The sequence below is a fragment of the Calypte anna genome, chromosome 12, assembly GCF_003957555.1.
Source record: "Calypte anna isolate BGI_N300 chromosome 12, bCalAnn1_v1.p, whole genome shotgun sequence".
Taxonomy (NCBI): Eukaryota; Metazoa; Chordata; class Aves; order Apodiformes; family Trochilidae; genus Calypte; species Calypte anna.
This window is the reverse complement of record NC_044258.1, coordinates 12,375,370-12,393,018: the sequence shown is the minus strand read 5'-3', so window position 1 is coordinate 12,393,018 and position 17,649 is coordinate 12,375,370. Positions and strand designations below refer to the sequence as shown.

General features: G+C 64.3%; 3 protein-coding genes across 5 annotated transcripts; all 3 read right to left on the bottom strand.

Moving 5' to 3' along the window:
• Positions 1-990: 990 nt before the first annotated feature.
• Positions 991-7,143, bottom strand: QARS1 (glutaminyl-tRNA synthetase 1). Its single transcript, XM_030458647.1, has 24 exons — positions 6,949-7,143; positions 6,579-6,726; positions 6,387-6,496; positions 6,211-6,286; positions 5,861-5,925; positions 5,620-5,673; positions 5,373-5,430; positions 5,182-5,253; positions 4,927-5,012; positions 4,602-4,688; positions 4,393-4,492; positions 4,200-4,278; positions 3,954-4,062; positions 3,734-3,864; positions 3,520-3,612; positions 3,251-3,388; positions 3,090-3,177; positions 2,867-3,010; positions 2,691-2,795; positions 2,254-2,346; positions 1,865-1,992; positions 1,604-1,670; positions 1,271-1,396; positions 991-1,178 (listed from the first exon to the last, which is right to left on the bottom strand). The coding sequence occupies exons 1-24, from the start codon at positions 7,105-7,107 to the stop codon at positions 1,128-1,130; spliced, it is 2,367 nt and encodes a 788-aa protein (XP_030314507.1). The 5' UTR covers positions 7,108-7,143; the 3' UTR covers positions 991-1,127.
• A 739-nt stretch (positions 7,144-7,882) lies between these two features.
• LOC103538419 (epidermal differentiation-specific protein-like) lies at positions 7,883-10,336 on the bottom strand. The gene has a single exon (XM_030458747.1). It carries the CDS (start codon positions 9,083-9,085, stop codon positions 8,030-8,032), a length of 1,056 nt encoding a protein of 351 aa, XP_030314607.1. The 5' UTR covers positions 9,086-10,336; the 3' UTR covers positions 7,883-8,029.
• Positions 10,337-10,435: 99 nt separating this feature from the next.
• On the bottom strand, positions 10,436-15,936 carry SLC6A8 (solute carrier family 6 member 8). 3 transcript variants are annotated; one of them, XR_003988091.1, is made up of 14 exons: positions 15,654-15,936; positions 15,106-15,333; positions 14,583-14,714; positions 13,585-13,852; positions 13,373-13,505; positions 12,994-13,128; positions 12,799-12,902; positions 12,603-12,727; positions 12,407-12,519; positions 12,190-12,327; positions 11,916-12,018; positions 11,735-11,835; positions 11,304-11,563; positions 10,436-10,918 (listed from the first exon to the last, which is right to left on the bottom strand). XR_003988091.1 is itself a non-coding variant. In XM_030458745.1 (14 exons), exons 1-14 carry the CDS (start codon positions 15,757-15,759, stop codon positions 10,787-10,789), a joined length of 1,989 nt encoding a protein of 662 aa, XP_030314605.1. In that variant the 5' UTR covers positions 15,760-15,935; the 3' UTR covers positions 10,436-10,786. The 3 variants fall into 3 exon arrangements, 2 of the variants coding, with proteins under 2 accessions (XP_030314605.1, XP_030314606.1); XM_030458745.1 differs by having other exon boundaries at positions 11,304-11,474; positions 15,654-15,935; XM_030458746.1 differs by having other exon boundaries at positions 11,304-11,474; positions 15,106-15,330; positions 15,654-15,935.
• Positions 15,937-17,649: the final 1,713 nt, after the last annotated feature.

Sequence of the window (17,649 nt, the reverse complement as noted above, 5' to 3'; positions counted from 1 at the left end):
GAGAGTTCAACGCCCGGACCCACCCCGCACCTTAAAGGGGCCGCGCCCCGGGAGGAGCGGGAGGGGCAAAGAGGAGCGGCCACCCGGGGGCACTCTTGGCCGGGGCACGGGACCGGGGTGCGGGACCCGGACCCGTGGTGGCCGAAGGCCCCGAGGGGATGTGCGTAACCCCGGTGGTGGCTGTAAAGCTGGTGACGCCACTGGCACGCGGGACACCCTCGGTCGAGGGATCCCCACGCAGCCGCCCCCCTGCGCCGCGGCAGGCGGAGGCTGCCCGGCCGACAGCTCCAGGGAGCAGCGGGGACGGGGCCCGGCATGGGCCCAGGGTTGGATGAGACCCCAGTGCCTTGCGGTGGCGCTGGGGCCTCCACAGCCGGTACCGGCGGGGGCCGCGCCCTGTCCCTGCCGCCGGGCTGCACCGCGGGGCGGGGGGTGCCCGGTGGGGGAGGAGTGTGCCCCGCACCCGGGCGCCGATTCGGGGCTGCTTTAACGTGCCCATGTGCTCGACGCGGCCTCTCTGTCCCGGCCGCCCGCTTAAGGTGGCCCTGGGGGCTGGGCAGGGCCTCCCCCCACCCAGGGCAGGGCCGAGGTCCCAAGCACAGGGCTCAGGGCACGGAAGCCATGTCGGTCCCGCGGGGACACCCCCCGGACCCTCGGCCCGAGGCCGCGTAGGGGTTACCTCGATCGAGTCCACCTTAAGGGGGGATGGCGCTCGGTGGTGTTTGTACACAGCGTGCACACCCGCCTCCCTGCCTGCACCCTGCCTGCACCCGGTGGCTGCCCCTGGACATCCTCCACCATGCCGTCCCACACCCTCGACCCCCAACACATCCCCCAAGAGGCGGGTGGGGGCAGCCGGGGCAGGAGCCCTGCATGGAGGGGAGGGAGGAGGCAGGAGTGAACCCCAAGCTACAGGGAACAGGAGAGACCCTCCCTCCACCCCAGAACCCCAAGGCTGAGCAGGGGGACCGGAGGCAGTGACAGCGCAGGGATAGTGCTGGGATGCTCTCTTTATTGAGGGGATGCTTGGGGGGCACCCCGAGGGAGCTGTGCCAAGGCACACCGGTGCCAGGGGTGTGCAGGGACCCCCGGAGAAGCAGCACCACGGCAGGGTGGGGGGCGATCCCTCAGGCCTTGCCAGGGTCTTCCTTCAGCGTCACCGTCCGGTTGAACACCATCTGGGGAGAGGGAGAGGGTCAGTCACAGCCCCATGGAGGGCAAGGGGAGCCCCACAAGAGGCTGGGGGATGTCCCTCTTCCCCATGGACCACCTTCCCATCCTCGCTGTCTGGATCCACGGAGAAGTAGCCCAGGCGCTCAAACTGGAACTTGTCGAAGGGTCGGGCCGAGAGGACAGAGCTGTCAACCAGGGCGTTGCGGACGATGCGCAGGGAGTCCTGGCAAGGGGAGACAGCTCAGGTGGCACACCCTGCCCCTCTGCCCCACCACAGCCCTACTCCCCACACCCCCTCACCCCACTGGCACATGATATAAGGCTCTGCACAGGGAAGGATAGGGATTGCAGGGAAGTAGATGCCTCTGGCATGGGTGCAGAAGGTCCTCAGCTCCCCCATCTCCTAACCCCAGCTCCTGCTGCTACTCACAGGGTTGAGGTCGCTCAGAAAGCCGCCGGGCACCTCTGATGAGTCCTCAGGATTTTTGTGCAAAAACCTGCCATGAGACAGAGTCTCATCCCAAAGCCACTGGGCAAGGGGATGTGGTGCACCCTGTAGAATCTGTGGGGCAGTGGCTCATGGGGCCACAAAATGAAGCCAGGCAGACCCCTGTAGAGCCTGTTGGTACACAGCCATGCTGCTGCCCCAGCACTGCTGAACTTCTGCCCTTGAGGGGATCCAGTTACTCACAGCCGCTCATAGAGCCGCACTTCACAGGTCAGTGGCTCTGACACCCAGTGGATGAAGGCTTTGGGCTTCTCTGCCACGTCTGACTTGGTGCAGGTCACCTCCAGCTCGATCACACACCCACTGGCATCCTGGGGGAAAGGAGATGAGCTGATCCATCAGGGAGGAGCTCCATCCTGCAGGACAGCCATGGTGCCAAACCACCAGCCCCCCAGCTCAGGGCTGCCCTGCTGCTCCCTGCTGTGTGAGGTACAGGGCTGGCAGGGAACTGCCACACCAGCAGCCTGCACCCAGCCCGAGATGACCATTGCTGCCTTTTCCCTGGTGGGGCACGATTATGGCCTGACATCCCATGGCCTGACCTCATGTCACCAGTGTCCAGCATCACCCACCTTGATGATGTTCTGGACGGCAATGACGTAGCCAGCGTGGCGCAGCCCCACCGGCTGCCCGGGGGCCAGGCGCTTGTAGCCCTTTTCCACCTCCTGCGAGAGAGTTCATGGCTGCACAAGGAGTCTCAACACAGGCAGTGGGTCAACCCTCCAGCCTGTCTTTGTCTTCCGGACTGTGTTCCCTCCCCACTCTTGCTGCCTCAGGGATAGTGATGCCTGAGGCTGTTTGAACTCCCAAGCTGCTGCAGGATGTTCCCCAGTGCACAGGTCTGGGCGCCATCAGTTGGACTCCTCCCAGCCAGACTTGAGGACAGCGGGTGCATCAGAGCTGCTGGCATGTTTGGGAGTCATGATAGGGTGCCTGCCACCTTCCTGTGCTCCATGCAGCCTCAGGCTCTAGGGAGGGAGGGCAGCATAGCCAGGTGTGCTCAGCTCACCTCCCTGAAGTCCGTCTCCTCGATGTAGACAGTGGACTGGAAGGGCACTTTGTGAAAACCCCGGCTCTCATCAGCAGGAAAGTTGGGCACAAGGACTTCAAGTGCCTGGGGAGAAGGAGAGGGTAAACACTGACCTTGGGGAACCCCACTGCCACCCCCATCCACAACAGTCTCACCTTCAGGGCTGGGAAGTTGGTGATGGTGACCTTAAGGGGCTCCAGGACAGCCATGGCACGGGGGGCTTGCTCATTCAGCACCTCCCGTGCACACGCCTCCAGCAGATGTGGTTCCATTGTTGCCTGGGCCACTGTCACACCAACCTGCAGGACAGCATGCTGTCACCACACTGGCTGGAGAACACGTCCTCCTGCCACATCCCATCCTGACCCTGGCATCTACCCGGGCACAGAAGTTGTTGATGGCCTCAGGGGGAAAGCCTCGCCGGCGCAGGGCTGTCAGCGTGAAGAGCCGTGGATCATCCCAGTCCCTGAGAAAACACCAGTGTGACAGCCAGGAGCCCCCCAGGCAAGACCTACCCTGGCTCCTGGCCCTGCTCCTACCTCACAGCACCCTTCTCCACCAGCTGAATGATCTTCCTCTTGGAGACAACAGTGTAGAGCAGGTTCAGGCGCCCATACTCCCACTGCACAGGGCAGTAGACATCCAGTGCATTGCACAGCCAGAAGTAGGAGGAACGCCTGCAAGGGAGGCACCGGCATTCACACCCACCCACAGCCCCACAGACACAATGTCGCCAGCACTGGTCCCCACACCAGAACTGCCCTGCAAGGTCTGGCTCAGTTCTAGCAGTGCCAAGCATGGCACTCACCTGGCTTGGAACTCCTTGGTGCAGAGGGAGTGGGTGATGTGCTCAATGGAGTCACAGAGGCAGTGCGTGTAGTCATATGTGGGGTAGATGCACCTGCATGGTAGACACAGTCAGCTTAGGGGCAGAGCCCGGTGCTGCTTCCCTCTCCCCTCCCCCCCCCCCAAGACCTCCCAACACACAAGAGATGTGTCAGAGTGCCACAGGCCCTCCCTACCACTTGTCCCCAGTGCGGTGGTGTGGAGTGAACTTGACACGGTAGGCGACCGGGTCCATCTTCCCGTCCTCCATCACCAACTTCATCCGCAGCGTGGCCTCCCCCTCCCCAAACTTGCCCTTTCGCATGTCCTGTGGGGCAGAGAGAAGCTGTCAGCTTTGGTCTCAGCCAAAGACCCCGAGCCCAGGGGTACACAGTGCCTGTCCCCAGCCAGAAGTACCTCAAAGAGCAGAAGTGACTCCTCCACAGGCCGGTCCCGCCATGGCGAGGGTGGTGGGTTGTGGCCCTTGATCTCCTCAACCTTCTGATGGCAGACATATGCCTGGCCCCTATAGAGGGGAAACACTGTCACCAGATGTAAATGTCCCATCCCCTGGGTGAGGGGAAGGCCTGGCTGTGGCATAGGACATCTGCACCACCCTGGTATCCATGCTGCCCCAGCACATCTATAGTGCCCAACATTCACCTTCGGATGAGCTCCAGGGCCCAGGTGTAGAGCTGGTCAAAGTAATCTGATGCGTGGGTCACTGCATAGGGCTGGTAGCCTGAGGGCATGGGGGAAACAGAGCAGGTTGGAGACACCCCTAGGGCTCAGCCACAGGATCTGCATGGATGTCCCCAGCAGTGTCCAGTTTTATCCTGCCCAGCCTGAGCCATACCCAGCCACTCCACCATCTCCCGGATGGCTGTGAAGTACTTCTCCTCCTCCTTCTCAGGGTTAGTGTCATCATAGCGCAAGAAGCACACACCACCATTGGCCTGGGGACAGTGGTACAGTGAGCACCTGTACCCCGAGGGACTGCCAGGCCAAGCAGTGAGGGGAGACAGGGGCTGGGAGGAGATGCCAGAGGGGCTTGGTGCTTCTCACCTTGGCGTACCCAAAGTTAAAGTTGATGGCCTTGGCGTGGCCAATGTGCAGGATCCCATTGGGCTCAGGAGGGAACCGGGTTCGTACCTGCCAAGGAAAAAGGGGAATACTTCTGTCCTTTTGCAGAAGACCCTCTCTGACAGTGGGGCCAGTGGCATGAGCCCCTAAAGATCCCACAGAGCCCCCCGTGCCAGGAGGGTGACAATATCTCTGCCCATAACCTTGGTGAGCTGCACGTGTCCCCAGACCCCCTCAACCTGCCTGAAACCTGGCACAGCAGAGCCACCCTCACAGGACAAAGCTGGGCTGAGGAACAGGGCCTCACCTGCCCACCCGTGATTGCCAGGTGCTGCTTCAGCAGAGCCATGGTGTTTGGTGTCACCACGTAGCCCTCTGTCTTGTAGTTCTCTCCTGCAGGCAGAGAATGGTCAGGGCTGCAGCATCACCCAAACCTAGCTAAGCCCAGCAGCCAGTGGGGAAGGACGTGGGTCCAGACTGGTCCCGTGCAGCATGAATTGCTGGGGCCAGGCATAGAGCCAGCAGAGCAGCTTGGCACATGACAGTGGCTCCACGAACTCACCCGGCTTGTGGAACTTGAGGGCTTCTCCTCGCAGCTGCTCCAGAAGAGACTGTGTCTCTGTGACCACCTCACCTGCAGAAAGCAATGAGGCTGAGCAGGAGCCCAAACAGAATTCCCAGTGCCCAGATAAGAGGCAGGTTGTGGACAGGAACTGAAGGGCTGGGGAAGCTGCCTGCAGGATGGTCTCTTACCATTCTCTACCACAGCTGCCTTCTGCTTCTCCACCAGGGCTGGCCGGGCCTTTGCAGTCTGCAGGGATTAGCACAGCATCCTGAGTGCCCTGGACTGGCACGTACCTTCCCTGCCTGGCTCAGCCTGCTGCCCCCAGTGCTCCCTCAAACCCATCCCCAGGGCAGCAGCTGTCCCAGTGCAGCTATTCAGGACCCTGCATGGACACTTAGCAGGGAAATACCATCCCAGCCTCCCCCTTGTCCTCACCTTTGGTTTCTTTTCCAGGTCAGCTTCTGTCTTTGGCCCCAGCAAATGCAGCACCTAAGGGAAAGAGACAGAGACCAGAGGAGAAAAGGCTCTTGGTGTGCAAGAGCTCATGCAACACCTTGCCTAAACCTGGCCAGAGCAGGGTGTCCCCAGCACTGGGCTCTACCACAGGACCAGGTCTCACATTGGGCATGGCACCAACAGGAGAAATAAGCCCAAGGAGCATCTGACCTGCACCCACCTGTAGGTCCACCTCATTCTTAATGGTCTTCCCATCTGCCCACCGCAGCCGGCTCCGCGCCTCCCCTGCAGACAGAGCACCCCGTGGGCAAGGGGCACAGCCTAGCCTGAGGGGCTTCAGCCAGGACCACTGACACAGGATGCTGTGGCCAGTGGCTGGCAGCAGCCCTTACCCCAGGGAGGTCTGTGGCACAGGCCACCCCCAGGCAGCTGCCCCCACAGCCATGCCTGCACTGGGGGCATCTGCCCTGTGCTGGGTGGGATGTGGCACAGGGGATGCCACAGCTGGGGCCAGGGACAGCCCATGGCAAAGGGCTGGCTGTGAGGATCCAGGGGCTGCCCCACACTCACCCATCAGCAGCCCCATGTTGAAGTGGTAGCGCTCAGCCAGCAGTTCCGCTCGGTGCTCACTAACCACAGCCTCCACCTGCGAGTGGGACAGGGACGCTGGGGTGAGCAGGACTGGCGGGGAGATGGACTCCAGGGGCTGCCAGTGTCCCCTGCTCCGTCCCGCTGTCCCCACTCACCGCCTCCTCGATCTGCTCGGGGGTGATACAGACCCCCACACCACAGGCTCGCTCGAAGTCAGATGCGTCCAGGGGCTCCAGGGGATGGCTCCTCACGTATTCCAGGGCAGCTGGGAACAAAGCGGGCGTTAGGAGAGGGGCTCTGCCCTATCCACCGGGGCCGGGGGGGATAGTCGCGGGGCCGCACGGTACCGCTGAGCTGCAGGTCGGTGAGGATTTCCCTGCGGGCGATGTAGCCGACCAGGAAGCTGAGGTGCTTCGGGTCCTTGAGGCGGGCGGCCGCGTTGTACAGCAGCGTCCCGGTGGCTTTGTCCAGGGCTGGCCCCAGCGCGCTCCGAGCCTGCCGCCAACCCGGGGAAAAGTGAGGATCGGACCGGGGCTAAGCTTCGCCGAACCGGCGGCCCCGTGGCAAGAGCGGGGGAAAGGTGCCAAGAAGAGCCGAGGCTGCTCGGCAGGGCCGGGAGGAAGAAGGACGGGGGAGGACAGGGGATGTCCCGGAGAGGGGCGACGTCCCGGGTGTGACGCCGCCGTACCGGGGACCGCGGGACCGGGGTGGGCGCACCTGCAGTACGGCCCGGCGGAGCAGAGCGCTAAGCGCTCCGTTGCGCAGCGTCTCGCGCGCTTTGGCCTCGCTAAGGCCGATGCTGGTGAAGAGCCCCAGCGCCTCCTCTGCTTCCTCTGCCGCCATGGGCCCCTCAGCCGCCGCCGCCGCCGCCGCCATGCTGCCGCCGCCACCACCGCCCGCACGGAGGGCGTGGCCACTCCAGCCAATCGGAGAGGGGAGGGCGTGTCGGCGGCACAGGTCGATCCAATCGACAGTGAGAGAGTCCCGCCTCGGCCAATGGGATGGGGAAGCTCTGCTCTGGCTCCGCCAATAGGGGCGCAGGAGGCGGGGCCGAACCTGAAGCTGGTTGCATCATTTAAAGAGACCGACGGCGATGGGAGCCACGTGGGGGGCGTGGCTGGGGGCGTGGCTTTTCTCTCTCCGCTGCCGTGCCCCCCGCCCCGATGCTTTTTGTCTCCGCCCGGCCGCCGTAACCGGTTTCCCGGTGCTCTCCCATGGTCGTCTCTCCGCTCCCGTGTCCCGCGTTTCTCCCCGTCTCCCCCGGCGGCCACAGAGCCTTGGGGACACACGTGCCTGAAGGCAGGGCGGAGAGTCGTGGTGGTTGCCCCGACCAGGTGTGTGCGGGGCCAGACCGGTCCCCCCTCCCCTCTGCGGAACCAACTCTTCCCCCAGTTTCCCCAGCCGAGTGTGTGTAAACCAAGCCAGCCCCGTGTTGCCTGACCCTCCCAGCCTGGTATCCCCTGCTCCCCTAGACATGTCTGCCCTCAGCTCCCCTAGCCCAGTATCCCTCCCAGTTACCCCAGCCCCGTGTCCCCGCCAGCTGCCCAATGTCCCATAGCTCACTCAGACTGGTGTCTGTCTGGTTCCCCCAGCCCTGTGTGTCCCTCCCAACCCATGCCCACCCCGATCCCAGCATCAGCAGACCCGGACGGTTGGAGAAGGGGGTTTATTTGCAATAAATAACAAGCAGGAGGAGACACCATCAAGTCTTGCCATCTGACTGGGCAGGCAGTGTTAATGTCCCCAGAGGTCCCACACCACTGAGGGGACAGAATCGGTGCCAGGCACCAGGACAGTCCTATACCGTCCCGGTGCCTGGCACCGACTCTTTCCCCCCAGTGGCTGCCTGCTCCCTGCCTGCAGCTGGTAGAGGCTTTAAGCTATAGCGGGCACTGATATTGGTACCCGAGATGCTGCGATACTCGCCCATCTCCGTACGAACAGCTTCGTTCTGGGTGATGGTGAGCAGGACTGGGACAGAGAGCTTCACCTCCTTCCTCAAGACCTGGATGCTGAGTGCTGTGCGTGGGGGAATCTTAGCCGGCAGCTGCACCTCCACACGTTCCCGTCGGGTGCTGGACTCGCTGCGTCCTTTCTGCACCGTGAAGACATTAGAAGCTTCCACAGTCAAGGTGAAGGAGAGTCCAGCTTTGAGGCTGGTGGAGTTGCTGAAGTGGAAGCTCTGCCAGAGCGTGGTGCTGTACTCCCGGCTGCTGCTGGCCGCCAGCACCTGCTCCGACTCCGTCTCATTCACCCCCTCGACCTCATCCACCAGCACCTCCCGCTCCTCCTCCACCTTCTTCTGCTCCCAGAGGAGACGTGCTGAGACCAGGGGCCTCCCGGGCCGCAGTGGGCGCAGGTGGGACAGCCGAGACTGGAAGTTCAGCTCAGGTTTGTAGTCGGCAAGACGCTCTCCGGGCCATGCCAAGCAGTGCCAGCCACCCCGGCCAGGGTGCTGGTAGAGCAGCCAGACTCCTCGCTGTACCACATGAGAGGCCACCCGGTCATTAAAGTACCCATACGCCAAGTTGGTCTCCTCTGTCACTACCTTGCAGGCACCTTGGAAGTTGGGGTGCTCGTAGAGGGTGATCTGGGGGTCCCCCAGGTCGTGGTGCACCAGGCGCAGTGACGAGAAGCTGTTGGGCCGCCGCACGGAGGGGTACTCACCCTCCTCGAAGGCGTGTGGCTCCCCCTCATACTTGGGATCTGTGTATGCGATCCAGGGCTGCCCCACCACCGTCAGGGAGGCAATGCAGTCCCCAAAATCCAGCTCATGCAGGTCAGGCACATCGCACGTGAATTCCCGGCTCAGCCCCTCAAAGTTGGCACGCTCGTACACCGTGATCCGGTTCATGGTGCTGCCAGTGCCCACCCCTGCGAGGGCACAAGCCAAGCCCTGTCCTCTGTGGGGGTGTGGATGCTACAAAGAAGCTGTGGGAAACCTAGGCCAGCAAAAGCCCCTCCAGGCACCCCCTTTCATCCCCTGCCCCCTGCCTGCTCCTCGCGCTCTCACCGTCTGTGCCAGCAGTGCCTGGGTGCTGGCTCCTCACCCTGCCTTTTACATGGGGGTGACTGGGCTGGGACGTGCTGCCACACAGACCAAAGGTGATGACGGTGCTCGCCCCCACACCCAGCCCCAGCCTCGCTCTGGGACCCAGCCAAGCCCCGCACGGCTAGGGGATGCCAACCAGTCCCGCAGACCAGCCCTGCCGGAAAGTTCTGCCGCACCCCGGGCACAAGGCGCTCCAGCACCAACGAGTCACTGCTAATTACCACTGATGCTTCCGCCCTGCCTGCACTAATTACGGTGTGTGTTGCCGGTGGGGCAGGAACTGCTGGCTTGCCCTGGCAGGGTGAGCCAGCGCTCCAAGACAAGCCCCACCAACACCCCAGTGACCCCAGGTGCAGGACACAGCCCCTCTGGTAGAGCAGCTTGAGGATGGCTGGGGCAGCTGGTGAAACTTCTCCCGCCCTGTTCCTCCATGTACAGGATGACCACAGAGCACCCAATGTGACCAAGGCGCTGCGGGAGGATGACGAATGCCAGTGCTGTTCACGGTGGGTACCTGACCCCTGGCCAGGGTGTGGGGATTGCTGGTAGCCACCCAGAGCACAGTGTGCTGGGGGCTTCATCAGAGCACCGTGTAGGTTCCCATAGCATGGATTGGAGCTGGGTCCCCCTTGGAAGGCACTGAGCACGTGTCACCCCAGTGGGCCAGACTCAGACACATTGGGCCTCTGACTTCTTCTGTCTACATGCCCAGATCCAGGGGCTGCCTCACCCCCCCAGCCCGTGGCTGTCCCTACAGCACAGTGCAGGGAGCAGGGAAACCCAGAGCTGACATGAGCAGCTCCTGGTAGGATATGGCAGCTTCCTGACCCACCCCATGCAGCCCCCATAGGGGGCTGGTGACAGTCAGGACCCCCAGTGCCCCTTGGGGCTGGGGAGAGGGACCTGTCCTGGCCGTGTGGGGTGTCCCAGTCCCACAGGAGAACCTGGGTTTCACACAGCCTGCAGGCATGCACATCCTGCCATAGAAGCGGATGGAGACCCTGTTAGCCCAGCAAGCCTGTTACCCCACAGCCCCAAGAGAGGAACCCTGACACTGTCACCCTCTAATCCCTTTCCTCTGCAGGCAGGTGCCATCCTGCACCTTGCCCCCCCAAGCCAGTGCCCCATGTTCCCTTCCCAGGGTGCGGGGGCTGCCAGGGTCTCCCAGTTTATTGCCAGATGTCGGGGCGGTTGGGGTTACACCAGACGAACGCTACAGGAAGCGGTTAGTGAGCAGGGGCTGTGGGGGCCGCAGGCGGGGGACAGGGATGGGCTGTCTTGATGGTTCCCCCGGCCCACAGCCTCCCCGCTGCCCCCCCAGGCTCCCCCAAGCCAGAGACCCCTCTTGCTACCCATGGCCCCCAGTGACTCCCCACCTTGCAGTCCTCCACCCCCCCGCTGCAGTGAGGCTGGGGGGGGTGGGGGGGCGCGGGGCAGCATGGGTGGGAGGCGGTGCTGGCATTATTGCTATGGCGGGCGGGAGCAGCGCGACCCTCCCCACGCTCAGATCACAGTCTCAAAGAGCGTTGCCTTCTCCTTGGGGGGCTCCGGGGCCAGCAGCTTGGCTTCTGCCTCGGGCGTCAGGTACTCCAGGTGATGGTGGCCCCAGATTGGAGTGGTCAGGAGCTGCCAGCGCTGTGGGGATGTTGTGTCAGCACGCAGGGGGGACAATAGTGCCAGGGGCTAGCCTGGTATGGTGCATCCCTCAGTGCACAGGGATGGGACTAGGGTGAGGACATGGATGGGATTAGGGTGGGGATGGAGGTGAGACAGGAACAAGGAAGGCATTGAGACTGGGAGGGGAAAAGCCTCGGGACACGGGTGGGACTGAGATGGTGACAGGATTAAGAGTGATGTCAGCAAGGATGGGATTTGGGTGAGGCTGGGAGCGAGACAGGGATGGGATTAGCTGAACTAGAGGGCAGTGTGGAAAGTGCTGAGATTTGAATAGAGATGGGACTGGGATGGCTGAGCTGGGTTAGGAATAGAGGCAGGAGTGTGCCTGCCATGCTGCTCTCACCTCACGGAAGGAGCCTTTGCAGCGCAGGAACTTGTAGAGGACGGTGCAGGGGATGCAGAGCATGGAGGAGAGCGCCAGGACCCAGCCGATGGCTTCCCCCCACCACGGGTACACGTATGTCTTGTTGTAGGTCAGCGGCTTGTAGTTCACCACGTGGAACAAGAAGATGCCCTGGGCGGAGGAGGGGGATGAGGTCCCACAGGGCAGTGGTCTGGTGGCCCCCATATGTGGCTGCCCATGGCCCTGACACACGTATCACCCTGTGGCCGCGGCATGCATGTCACCCCGTGGCTGCCGTGCTCGAAGCAGCCACCTGGGGGAGCCCGGTGCCCGTGGCACGGGGCCGGGGGCACAGGCATGCACACACGAGCACACTCATACACACATGAGCACATGTGTGTCCCTACGGGGGGGGGGGGGGCCCCACTCACCACGCAGACCAGCGGTGTCACCACGGCCCAGCACCACTTCATGAAGGGCAGGGGCCGGTAGCCGATCATGCGAGCTACGTCGTCCATGAAGCGGTCAGCGCCTGTGGAGGGCAGGATGTCAGCTGGGCCCCTGGAGGTGGACATATCCCCTTGCATGTCCCCCGTGCTCCCCTAGCCTCACCGTAGACCCAGGCGATGACCACGCACTCCCAGAACGCCTGCCACAGCAGTGTGATCCCACTGGCCGAGTAGTTGTCAAAGAGCTGGAACACGTACATGCCGCTCTGCCGGGGACAGCACCACGTGTCACCAGGACTGTGCCAGATTCCCCGTACTGGCACGGGCATCTCCATACCGGCACGGGCACAGCCTTGCCAGCACCGGTGACCCACTTGGCACAGACACCCTGCATGCCACAGGCACCCCTAGGGCACAAGTACTGCTGTGTCCCTCACCTGTGTAACCATGGAGAGGTCGATGAGGCAGAAGACGACGCAGCAGACTGCGGCGGTGAGCTCGCGGCGCAGCGAGCCGGCTCCCGGATGGGGGAACAGGTCCAGGATGCCCGTGATGAAACCCTCCACGCCGACAAACTGTGGCAGAAAGTGGGGCTCAATGAGGGACGTGCCACCCTGTTCCCTCTCCATCCCTGCCCACTGCCCGCCACCACACCTGGCTGTCCAGCCCCAACACAAGGAGCATGAAGAAGAAGAGTGTGGCCCAGAGCGGAGACAAGGGCATCAGTGTCACGGCTTTGGGGTAGGCGATGAAAGCCAGCCCAGGGCCTGCGGGAGAGTGGGATCAGCAGTGCCACCCCTGGGGGGACACAGGACATGGTGCTGGTGGGCACCCACTGTCTGGCACTCACCGGACTCGGCCACCTTGGAGATGTCCACACCTTGTTCAGAGGCCATGAAGCCCAGCACAGAGAAGACAACAAAGCCAGAAAAGAAGCTGGTGGAGCTGTTGATCACAGCTAGGATGTAGGCGTCCCTGTGGGCAGAGTAGGTCAGGATGTGCCAGGGGACACACAGGGGGACATACTGCAGCTGGCACAGCCCTACCTGTAACAGTTGTTGTGGAAGCGGTTGTAGCTGCCCAGCGCAGTCAGTGCACCCAGCCCAATGGCATAGGAGAAGAAGATCTGGGTACCAGCATCAATCCAGACCTGGGGTGTGAGAGAGGGTGTCAGGGGGTAGGCAGGGCTCTAGGTGGATGCCCAGCACCCAGGCCCCTCCTGCCCTTCCCAGCAACCTCACCTGCGCCTCAGCCAGCTTGGACCAGTCGGGTTTCAGGTAGAAGATAATGCCACCAAGAGCCCCAGGCAGCGTCACTCCATGCACCAGCATCAGGATGAGGACCACATAGGGGAAGAGTGCCGTGAAGTAGACAATCTGTAGAAGAGTGGTTTCCAGTGAGACCCCCTGGTAGCTCCCTGGGGCTGTGTGTCATGTGCCACACGTGTCCCAGCAGGACCAGGGCCCAGGGGTATCCCTAGGGGTTGATGGCAGCTCCCAGACAAATGTGGGACAGGGGTTCCTGCGCACAGGAGGGCGGGGAGCCAGCAGTGCTGTGTGCAGCAGGCCTATCCCCATGTGCTGGTGGCCCCTACTTGTGATCGTCTCCCCCCATCGTCACCTTCCCAGTTGACTTGACACCCTTCCAGATGCAGAAGTAGACGATGACCCAGGTGGTAACCAAGCAGAGGATCATCTGCCAGTTCATCTCCCCAGGCTCGCTGAGGTCCCCTGAGAGCCGCAGCACCTTGTTCCTGCAGAACGGGGCCATGCTGAGAGCCAGCACGACCCCCACAGCCCTGGGTGAGAGTCTCTTGGTCCCTACACACTCACTCCCAAAACTCGATGACGGGTGAGCGCTTGTTGGCCATGTCGGTGCAGCTGACGTTGAAGGAGTCGACGCTGGTGTTGGTGCTGCCGTTGCTGCAGAGCTCGAGGTGGAAGAGCTCGGTGCAGTGCTCCGTGTTCCAGGAATGGCCACAGGTGGCCCAGGGCAAGGTGTCCGTCAGTGAGTACACCAGGTAGAAGAGCCCCCACACCAGGATCATGATGTAGTAGGAGTTGCAGAAGAAGACAATCACCATGGAGGCCAGGCCCAGACCTATGGCACAGGGAGATCAGGTCCCACAGGCACCCATGGGTGCCCAGTGTGGTGGGCGAGTCGGCAGTCTGAGGTGGGATGGGAACGGGTGGCAGGGATGGGGCAGGACATGGGCTGCTTGGTGGGGATGCAGAAAAGTGGCAGCCCAGGGTGGAGCTGGTGGGTATGTAGGAAGCTAGCTGCACTGAGCAGGACAGAAGGAAACTAGGGGGGACAGGACAGGGGTAGCTGGTGGGGAGGGAGACATGGGGAACCAGTGGGGACAGGACAGGGGGAGCTGGCAGTCTCAGGGGACGTGAGGAGCTAGTAGAAATGGGACTGGCAGCCCTAGGCTGGACAGGGTGGGGACAGCTGGCAGAGTGGCACAGGACAGTCGTGGGGCACAGCACAAGGGAAGCCAGCAGAATGCTGCTGAGGTACAGACCCGGCAGCCCCAGAGACGCTGGCAGCCCCCAGAGGAGCTGGCAGCAAGCAGGGCAGCCGGCAGCACGTAGGCAGGGAGCCATGGGGGCAGGCAGGGTCAGGCAGGGCAGCACAGGGTGCCACGGGTGCAGGCAGCTGCCACCCTTGGCTGGGATGCAGGGTGGCAGTGGGACGCGGGCAAGGTGCACGGGAGCAAGCAGGGCGTGGGCAGGCAGCCGGTGCCCCAGGCAAGGTGCTGCCAGCCCCGCACAGAGCGCCGGGGGCCTGCGGGCGGGGTGCAGGGGCTGCGGGCAGGGCGCGGCGTTACCCTTGAAGAGGGGGGCGATGTTCCAGGCGGCGATGCCCCCCTGCTTCATGAACTGACCCAGGGCCACCTCCAAGAAGAATACGGGGATGCCGCCCACGAAGACGATGATCAGATAGGGGATGAGGAAGACGCCTGGGGCCGGGGGGGACACACGGGGCCGGCTCAGACACCGCTGCCCCCCCCGACCCCCCCCCCTTGCCTTCCCTTCCCTCCCTGCACCGCCCGCCCGGGCACAGCGAATGGCGAAGGCGCCTCCGCGCCCTCCCCTCGCCGCGCCGCCCGATGTAGGTCAGGGCGGGCAGGTGGCAGGGGCTCCCCGTGGACCTCCACACCGATGGGTGACACCGGGCACCCATGGGGTGGCCCACGATCCCCAGCGGACGGCCTCTTTCTCCCGGGGAGGGGTAGGGTGGGCTGGCCTGCCGTGGGGTGGCCCCCACAGGCAGCATGGAGTGAAAAGCGGGTGCTCCCACGCGCCGTGGGGTACACCCCCAACACTGCGTGGGGCGGGCGTGGGGCTCACCTCCACCATTCTTGTAGCACAGGTAGGGGAAGCGCCAGACGTTGCCCAGCCCCACAGCAAACCCCACGCAGGACATGATAAAATCCATCTGCCGGGTCCACGTCTCCCGCTGATGGGGGACAGCAGCCGCTTTCGGAGGGCCGGGGGGTCCCACCAGCGGTGCCGTCACTGCTCGCTCCTCGCCCGCTGTAGGGGGCTCCGTGCCCTCCGCTTCCCCACGACCCTCTGCTGAGACAGGGGGGCCCCACGCTGCCATCACGCGTGCCCGGGAAGGCGCCGGGGGGTGAGGGAGGGGAGACCCTATGGTCCCCTAGGAGACCGAGGGGTCCTCCCCACGCTTCCCCCCCACACCTCGTACCCATCGACGCGCGTGGGGGCGTGACGTCAGATGTCGGGCCGGCCCGTGACGTCACAATGCAGAGTGGTGACTCACCCCGCGGCGGCGGGAGGGGGCGCGCCGCGGTCGCGAGTGGCCGTGGGGTTCCCCCCCCCCCTTTCCCCCCTCCTCCTATCCCCAACCTCATCCCTCCCCAGTGCTCCCCGCTTACCGGAGCCCGCGGGGGCAGCAGCGGCGGCAGCGGTGGTGGCGGCGGCATCGTGTCGAGGGGCGGCGGACGGCTGCGGGGCGGCCGTGTCGGCGGGGACTGGGGGCATGTCGCGGGGGGCCGGGGAGCAGGGGCGGGTCGGGGGCGGCTCCGTGGCCGTGGTGGTGGTGAGGGGGGGCTCAGAAGCAATCCACGAAGCACTTGAAGGTGAGTCGGAAGAACCTCATTGAGGGCGGCGGGGCGCGGCGGGGGCGGCCGGGCCGGGCGGGCGGCTCAGAGCCGGGCTGCGGGGCCGGCGCCGCGCGGCCGCTCCGGGGCTCTCTGCGCCGCGGCACCGGGCGGCGGCGGAGGCAGCGACCGGCCGCACCGCCCCCCGAGCCCCATTGGTCGCGCCGCCCGCCCGCGGCTTGACGGGACTTGCAGTCCCGCCGCAACGGGTACCGGCACCGGGGCGAGGCGAGGCGAGGGCAGTAGCGGGGATACCGAGCGCTGGGGACACGGGACAGGGCACACCAGAGGCCGGGGTGATCTGGGGCACACCGGACACTAGAGCACCGGGACTGGTTGTCCTGCCATGCCAGCTGTTACCCGGACTAGCAGCCCTCGCTCACCGGCACCGGGGGACACCAAGCGATGGTACATACCGGGGGACAGCGGGCAACAGGGCACCAGAACTTGGAGTCCTGCCGCATAGGTACCGGGACACACTGGGAGGCATCGACCACTATGACAGCAGGACTGTACCAGGGGCAACGGGTGACAGGTCATGCTGGGGGGCACCGAGGTGCATCAGAGGTGTCTGGCTGTTCCCCTGCTGTGCACCAAGAAAAACCCGGGCACTGAGGGACATCAGGAGACGCCAGACGCACCTTGCAGGCAGCAGAGCCCAGCAGGGATAGCAGACTCCAGGGAGCATGGAATGCCACAGGACCTGTGGGGGCACTGGGGAACACAGAGTGACATGGAACTGCAGAGTACACTGAGTTCCAGGAGACCGGGGTGGGGCGCCGATTGCCACCAGGAGACACGGAGCTTCAGGGTGCACTGGATAACACAGTACACCAAGGGACAGGGGGGCACCTGGGTGCTGGGGGGCCCAAAAGCACACTGTAGGGGCGGCACCAGGCACTGGAAGCTGACAGAGGACAGCAGGAAGCAGAAGCAACTGGACTTTAGAGAGTTTAATGAGTGCAGGACAAACCCCGTCCCTCCCCGTCCCCCCACCCCCTGGTGCCTGGCCCGGCCCACACTCCTAGGTCAGGCACCCCGCGACGCCCTTAGTCGACTTCTTCCATGCTGCTGTAGGAGGGGGCCGGGCGCTCGGCGGGGCTGGCAAAGCGCTCGGGGAGGCCTTCGGTGGCCAGTGCTGGGGCTCCTTCGGGGGCCAGGCCAGATCCGAACGGCACCGGGGGCAGGCCCTGAAACAGAAGGTGGGGATGAGAAGGGAGACCAGAGCCCAGCCCACCCATCTTCTTCCTTCCCGCTCAAGGGGGCCGCGGGGGGGAACACAGCCCCTCGGGGCAGGGACCCCACGCAGCATGTGCACCCCCACGCAGCATGTGCCATTGGGAGAGCTGTAGTGGGTGCCGGCCCCGGCAGTGGGGCAGGGGGAGGGCAGCGTGCCCAGGGCCCCCAGCAGCAGCCCCCACCTGCCCCCCGGAGGAGAGCCAGACTGCGGCATGCTCGTCCCGGGCGCTGCCGCCTCTCCCCACCCCGGCGCTCGTGGCCCCGGGGCTGCCGTGGCCAGTCTGAGCAGAGCCCCGGCACAGGCACCCGGCCAGCCTGGGCAGTAGCATCGAGACACGGAGCAGGCTTCCAGTGCCTGAGGAACAGTACAGGACCGGAGGGGATTTCCAGGGCCAAGAGCAACCAGCCCGGGCCTTGCTGCCGGCCACCCACCCCAGGAAGGGCAAGCAGGCAGGTGCAGGCAGCAACTTGTGGGCCCCAGCCCCAGGCCACTGCTGCCAGCCGGAGCAGAGGTCACCCCACCGGCGCCGGG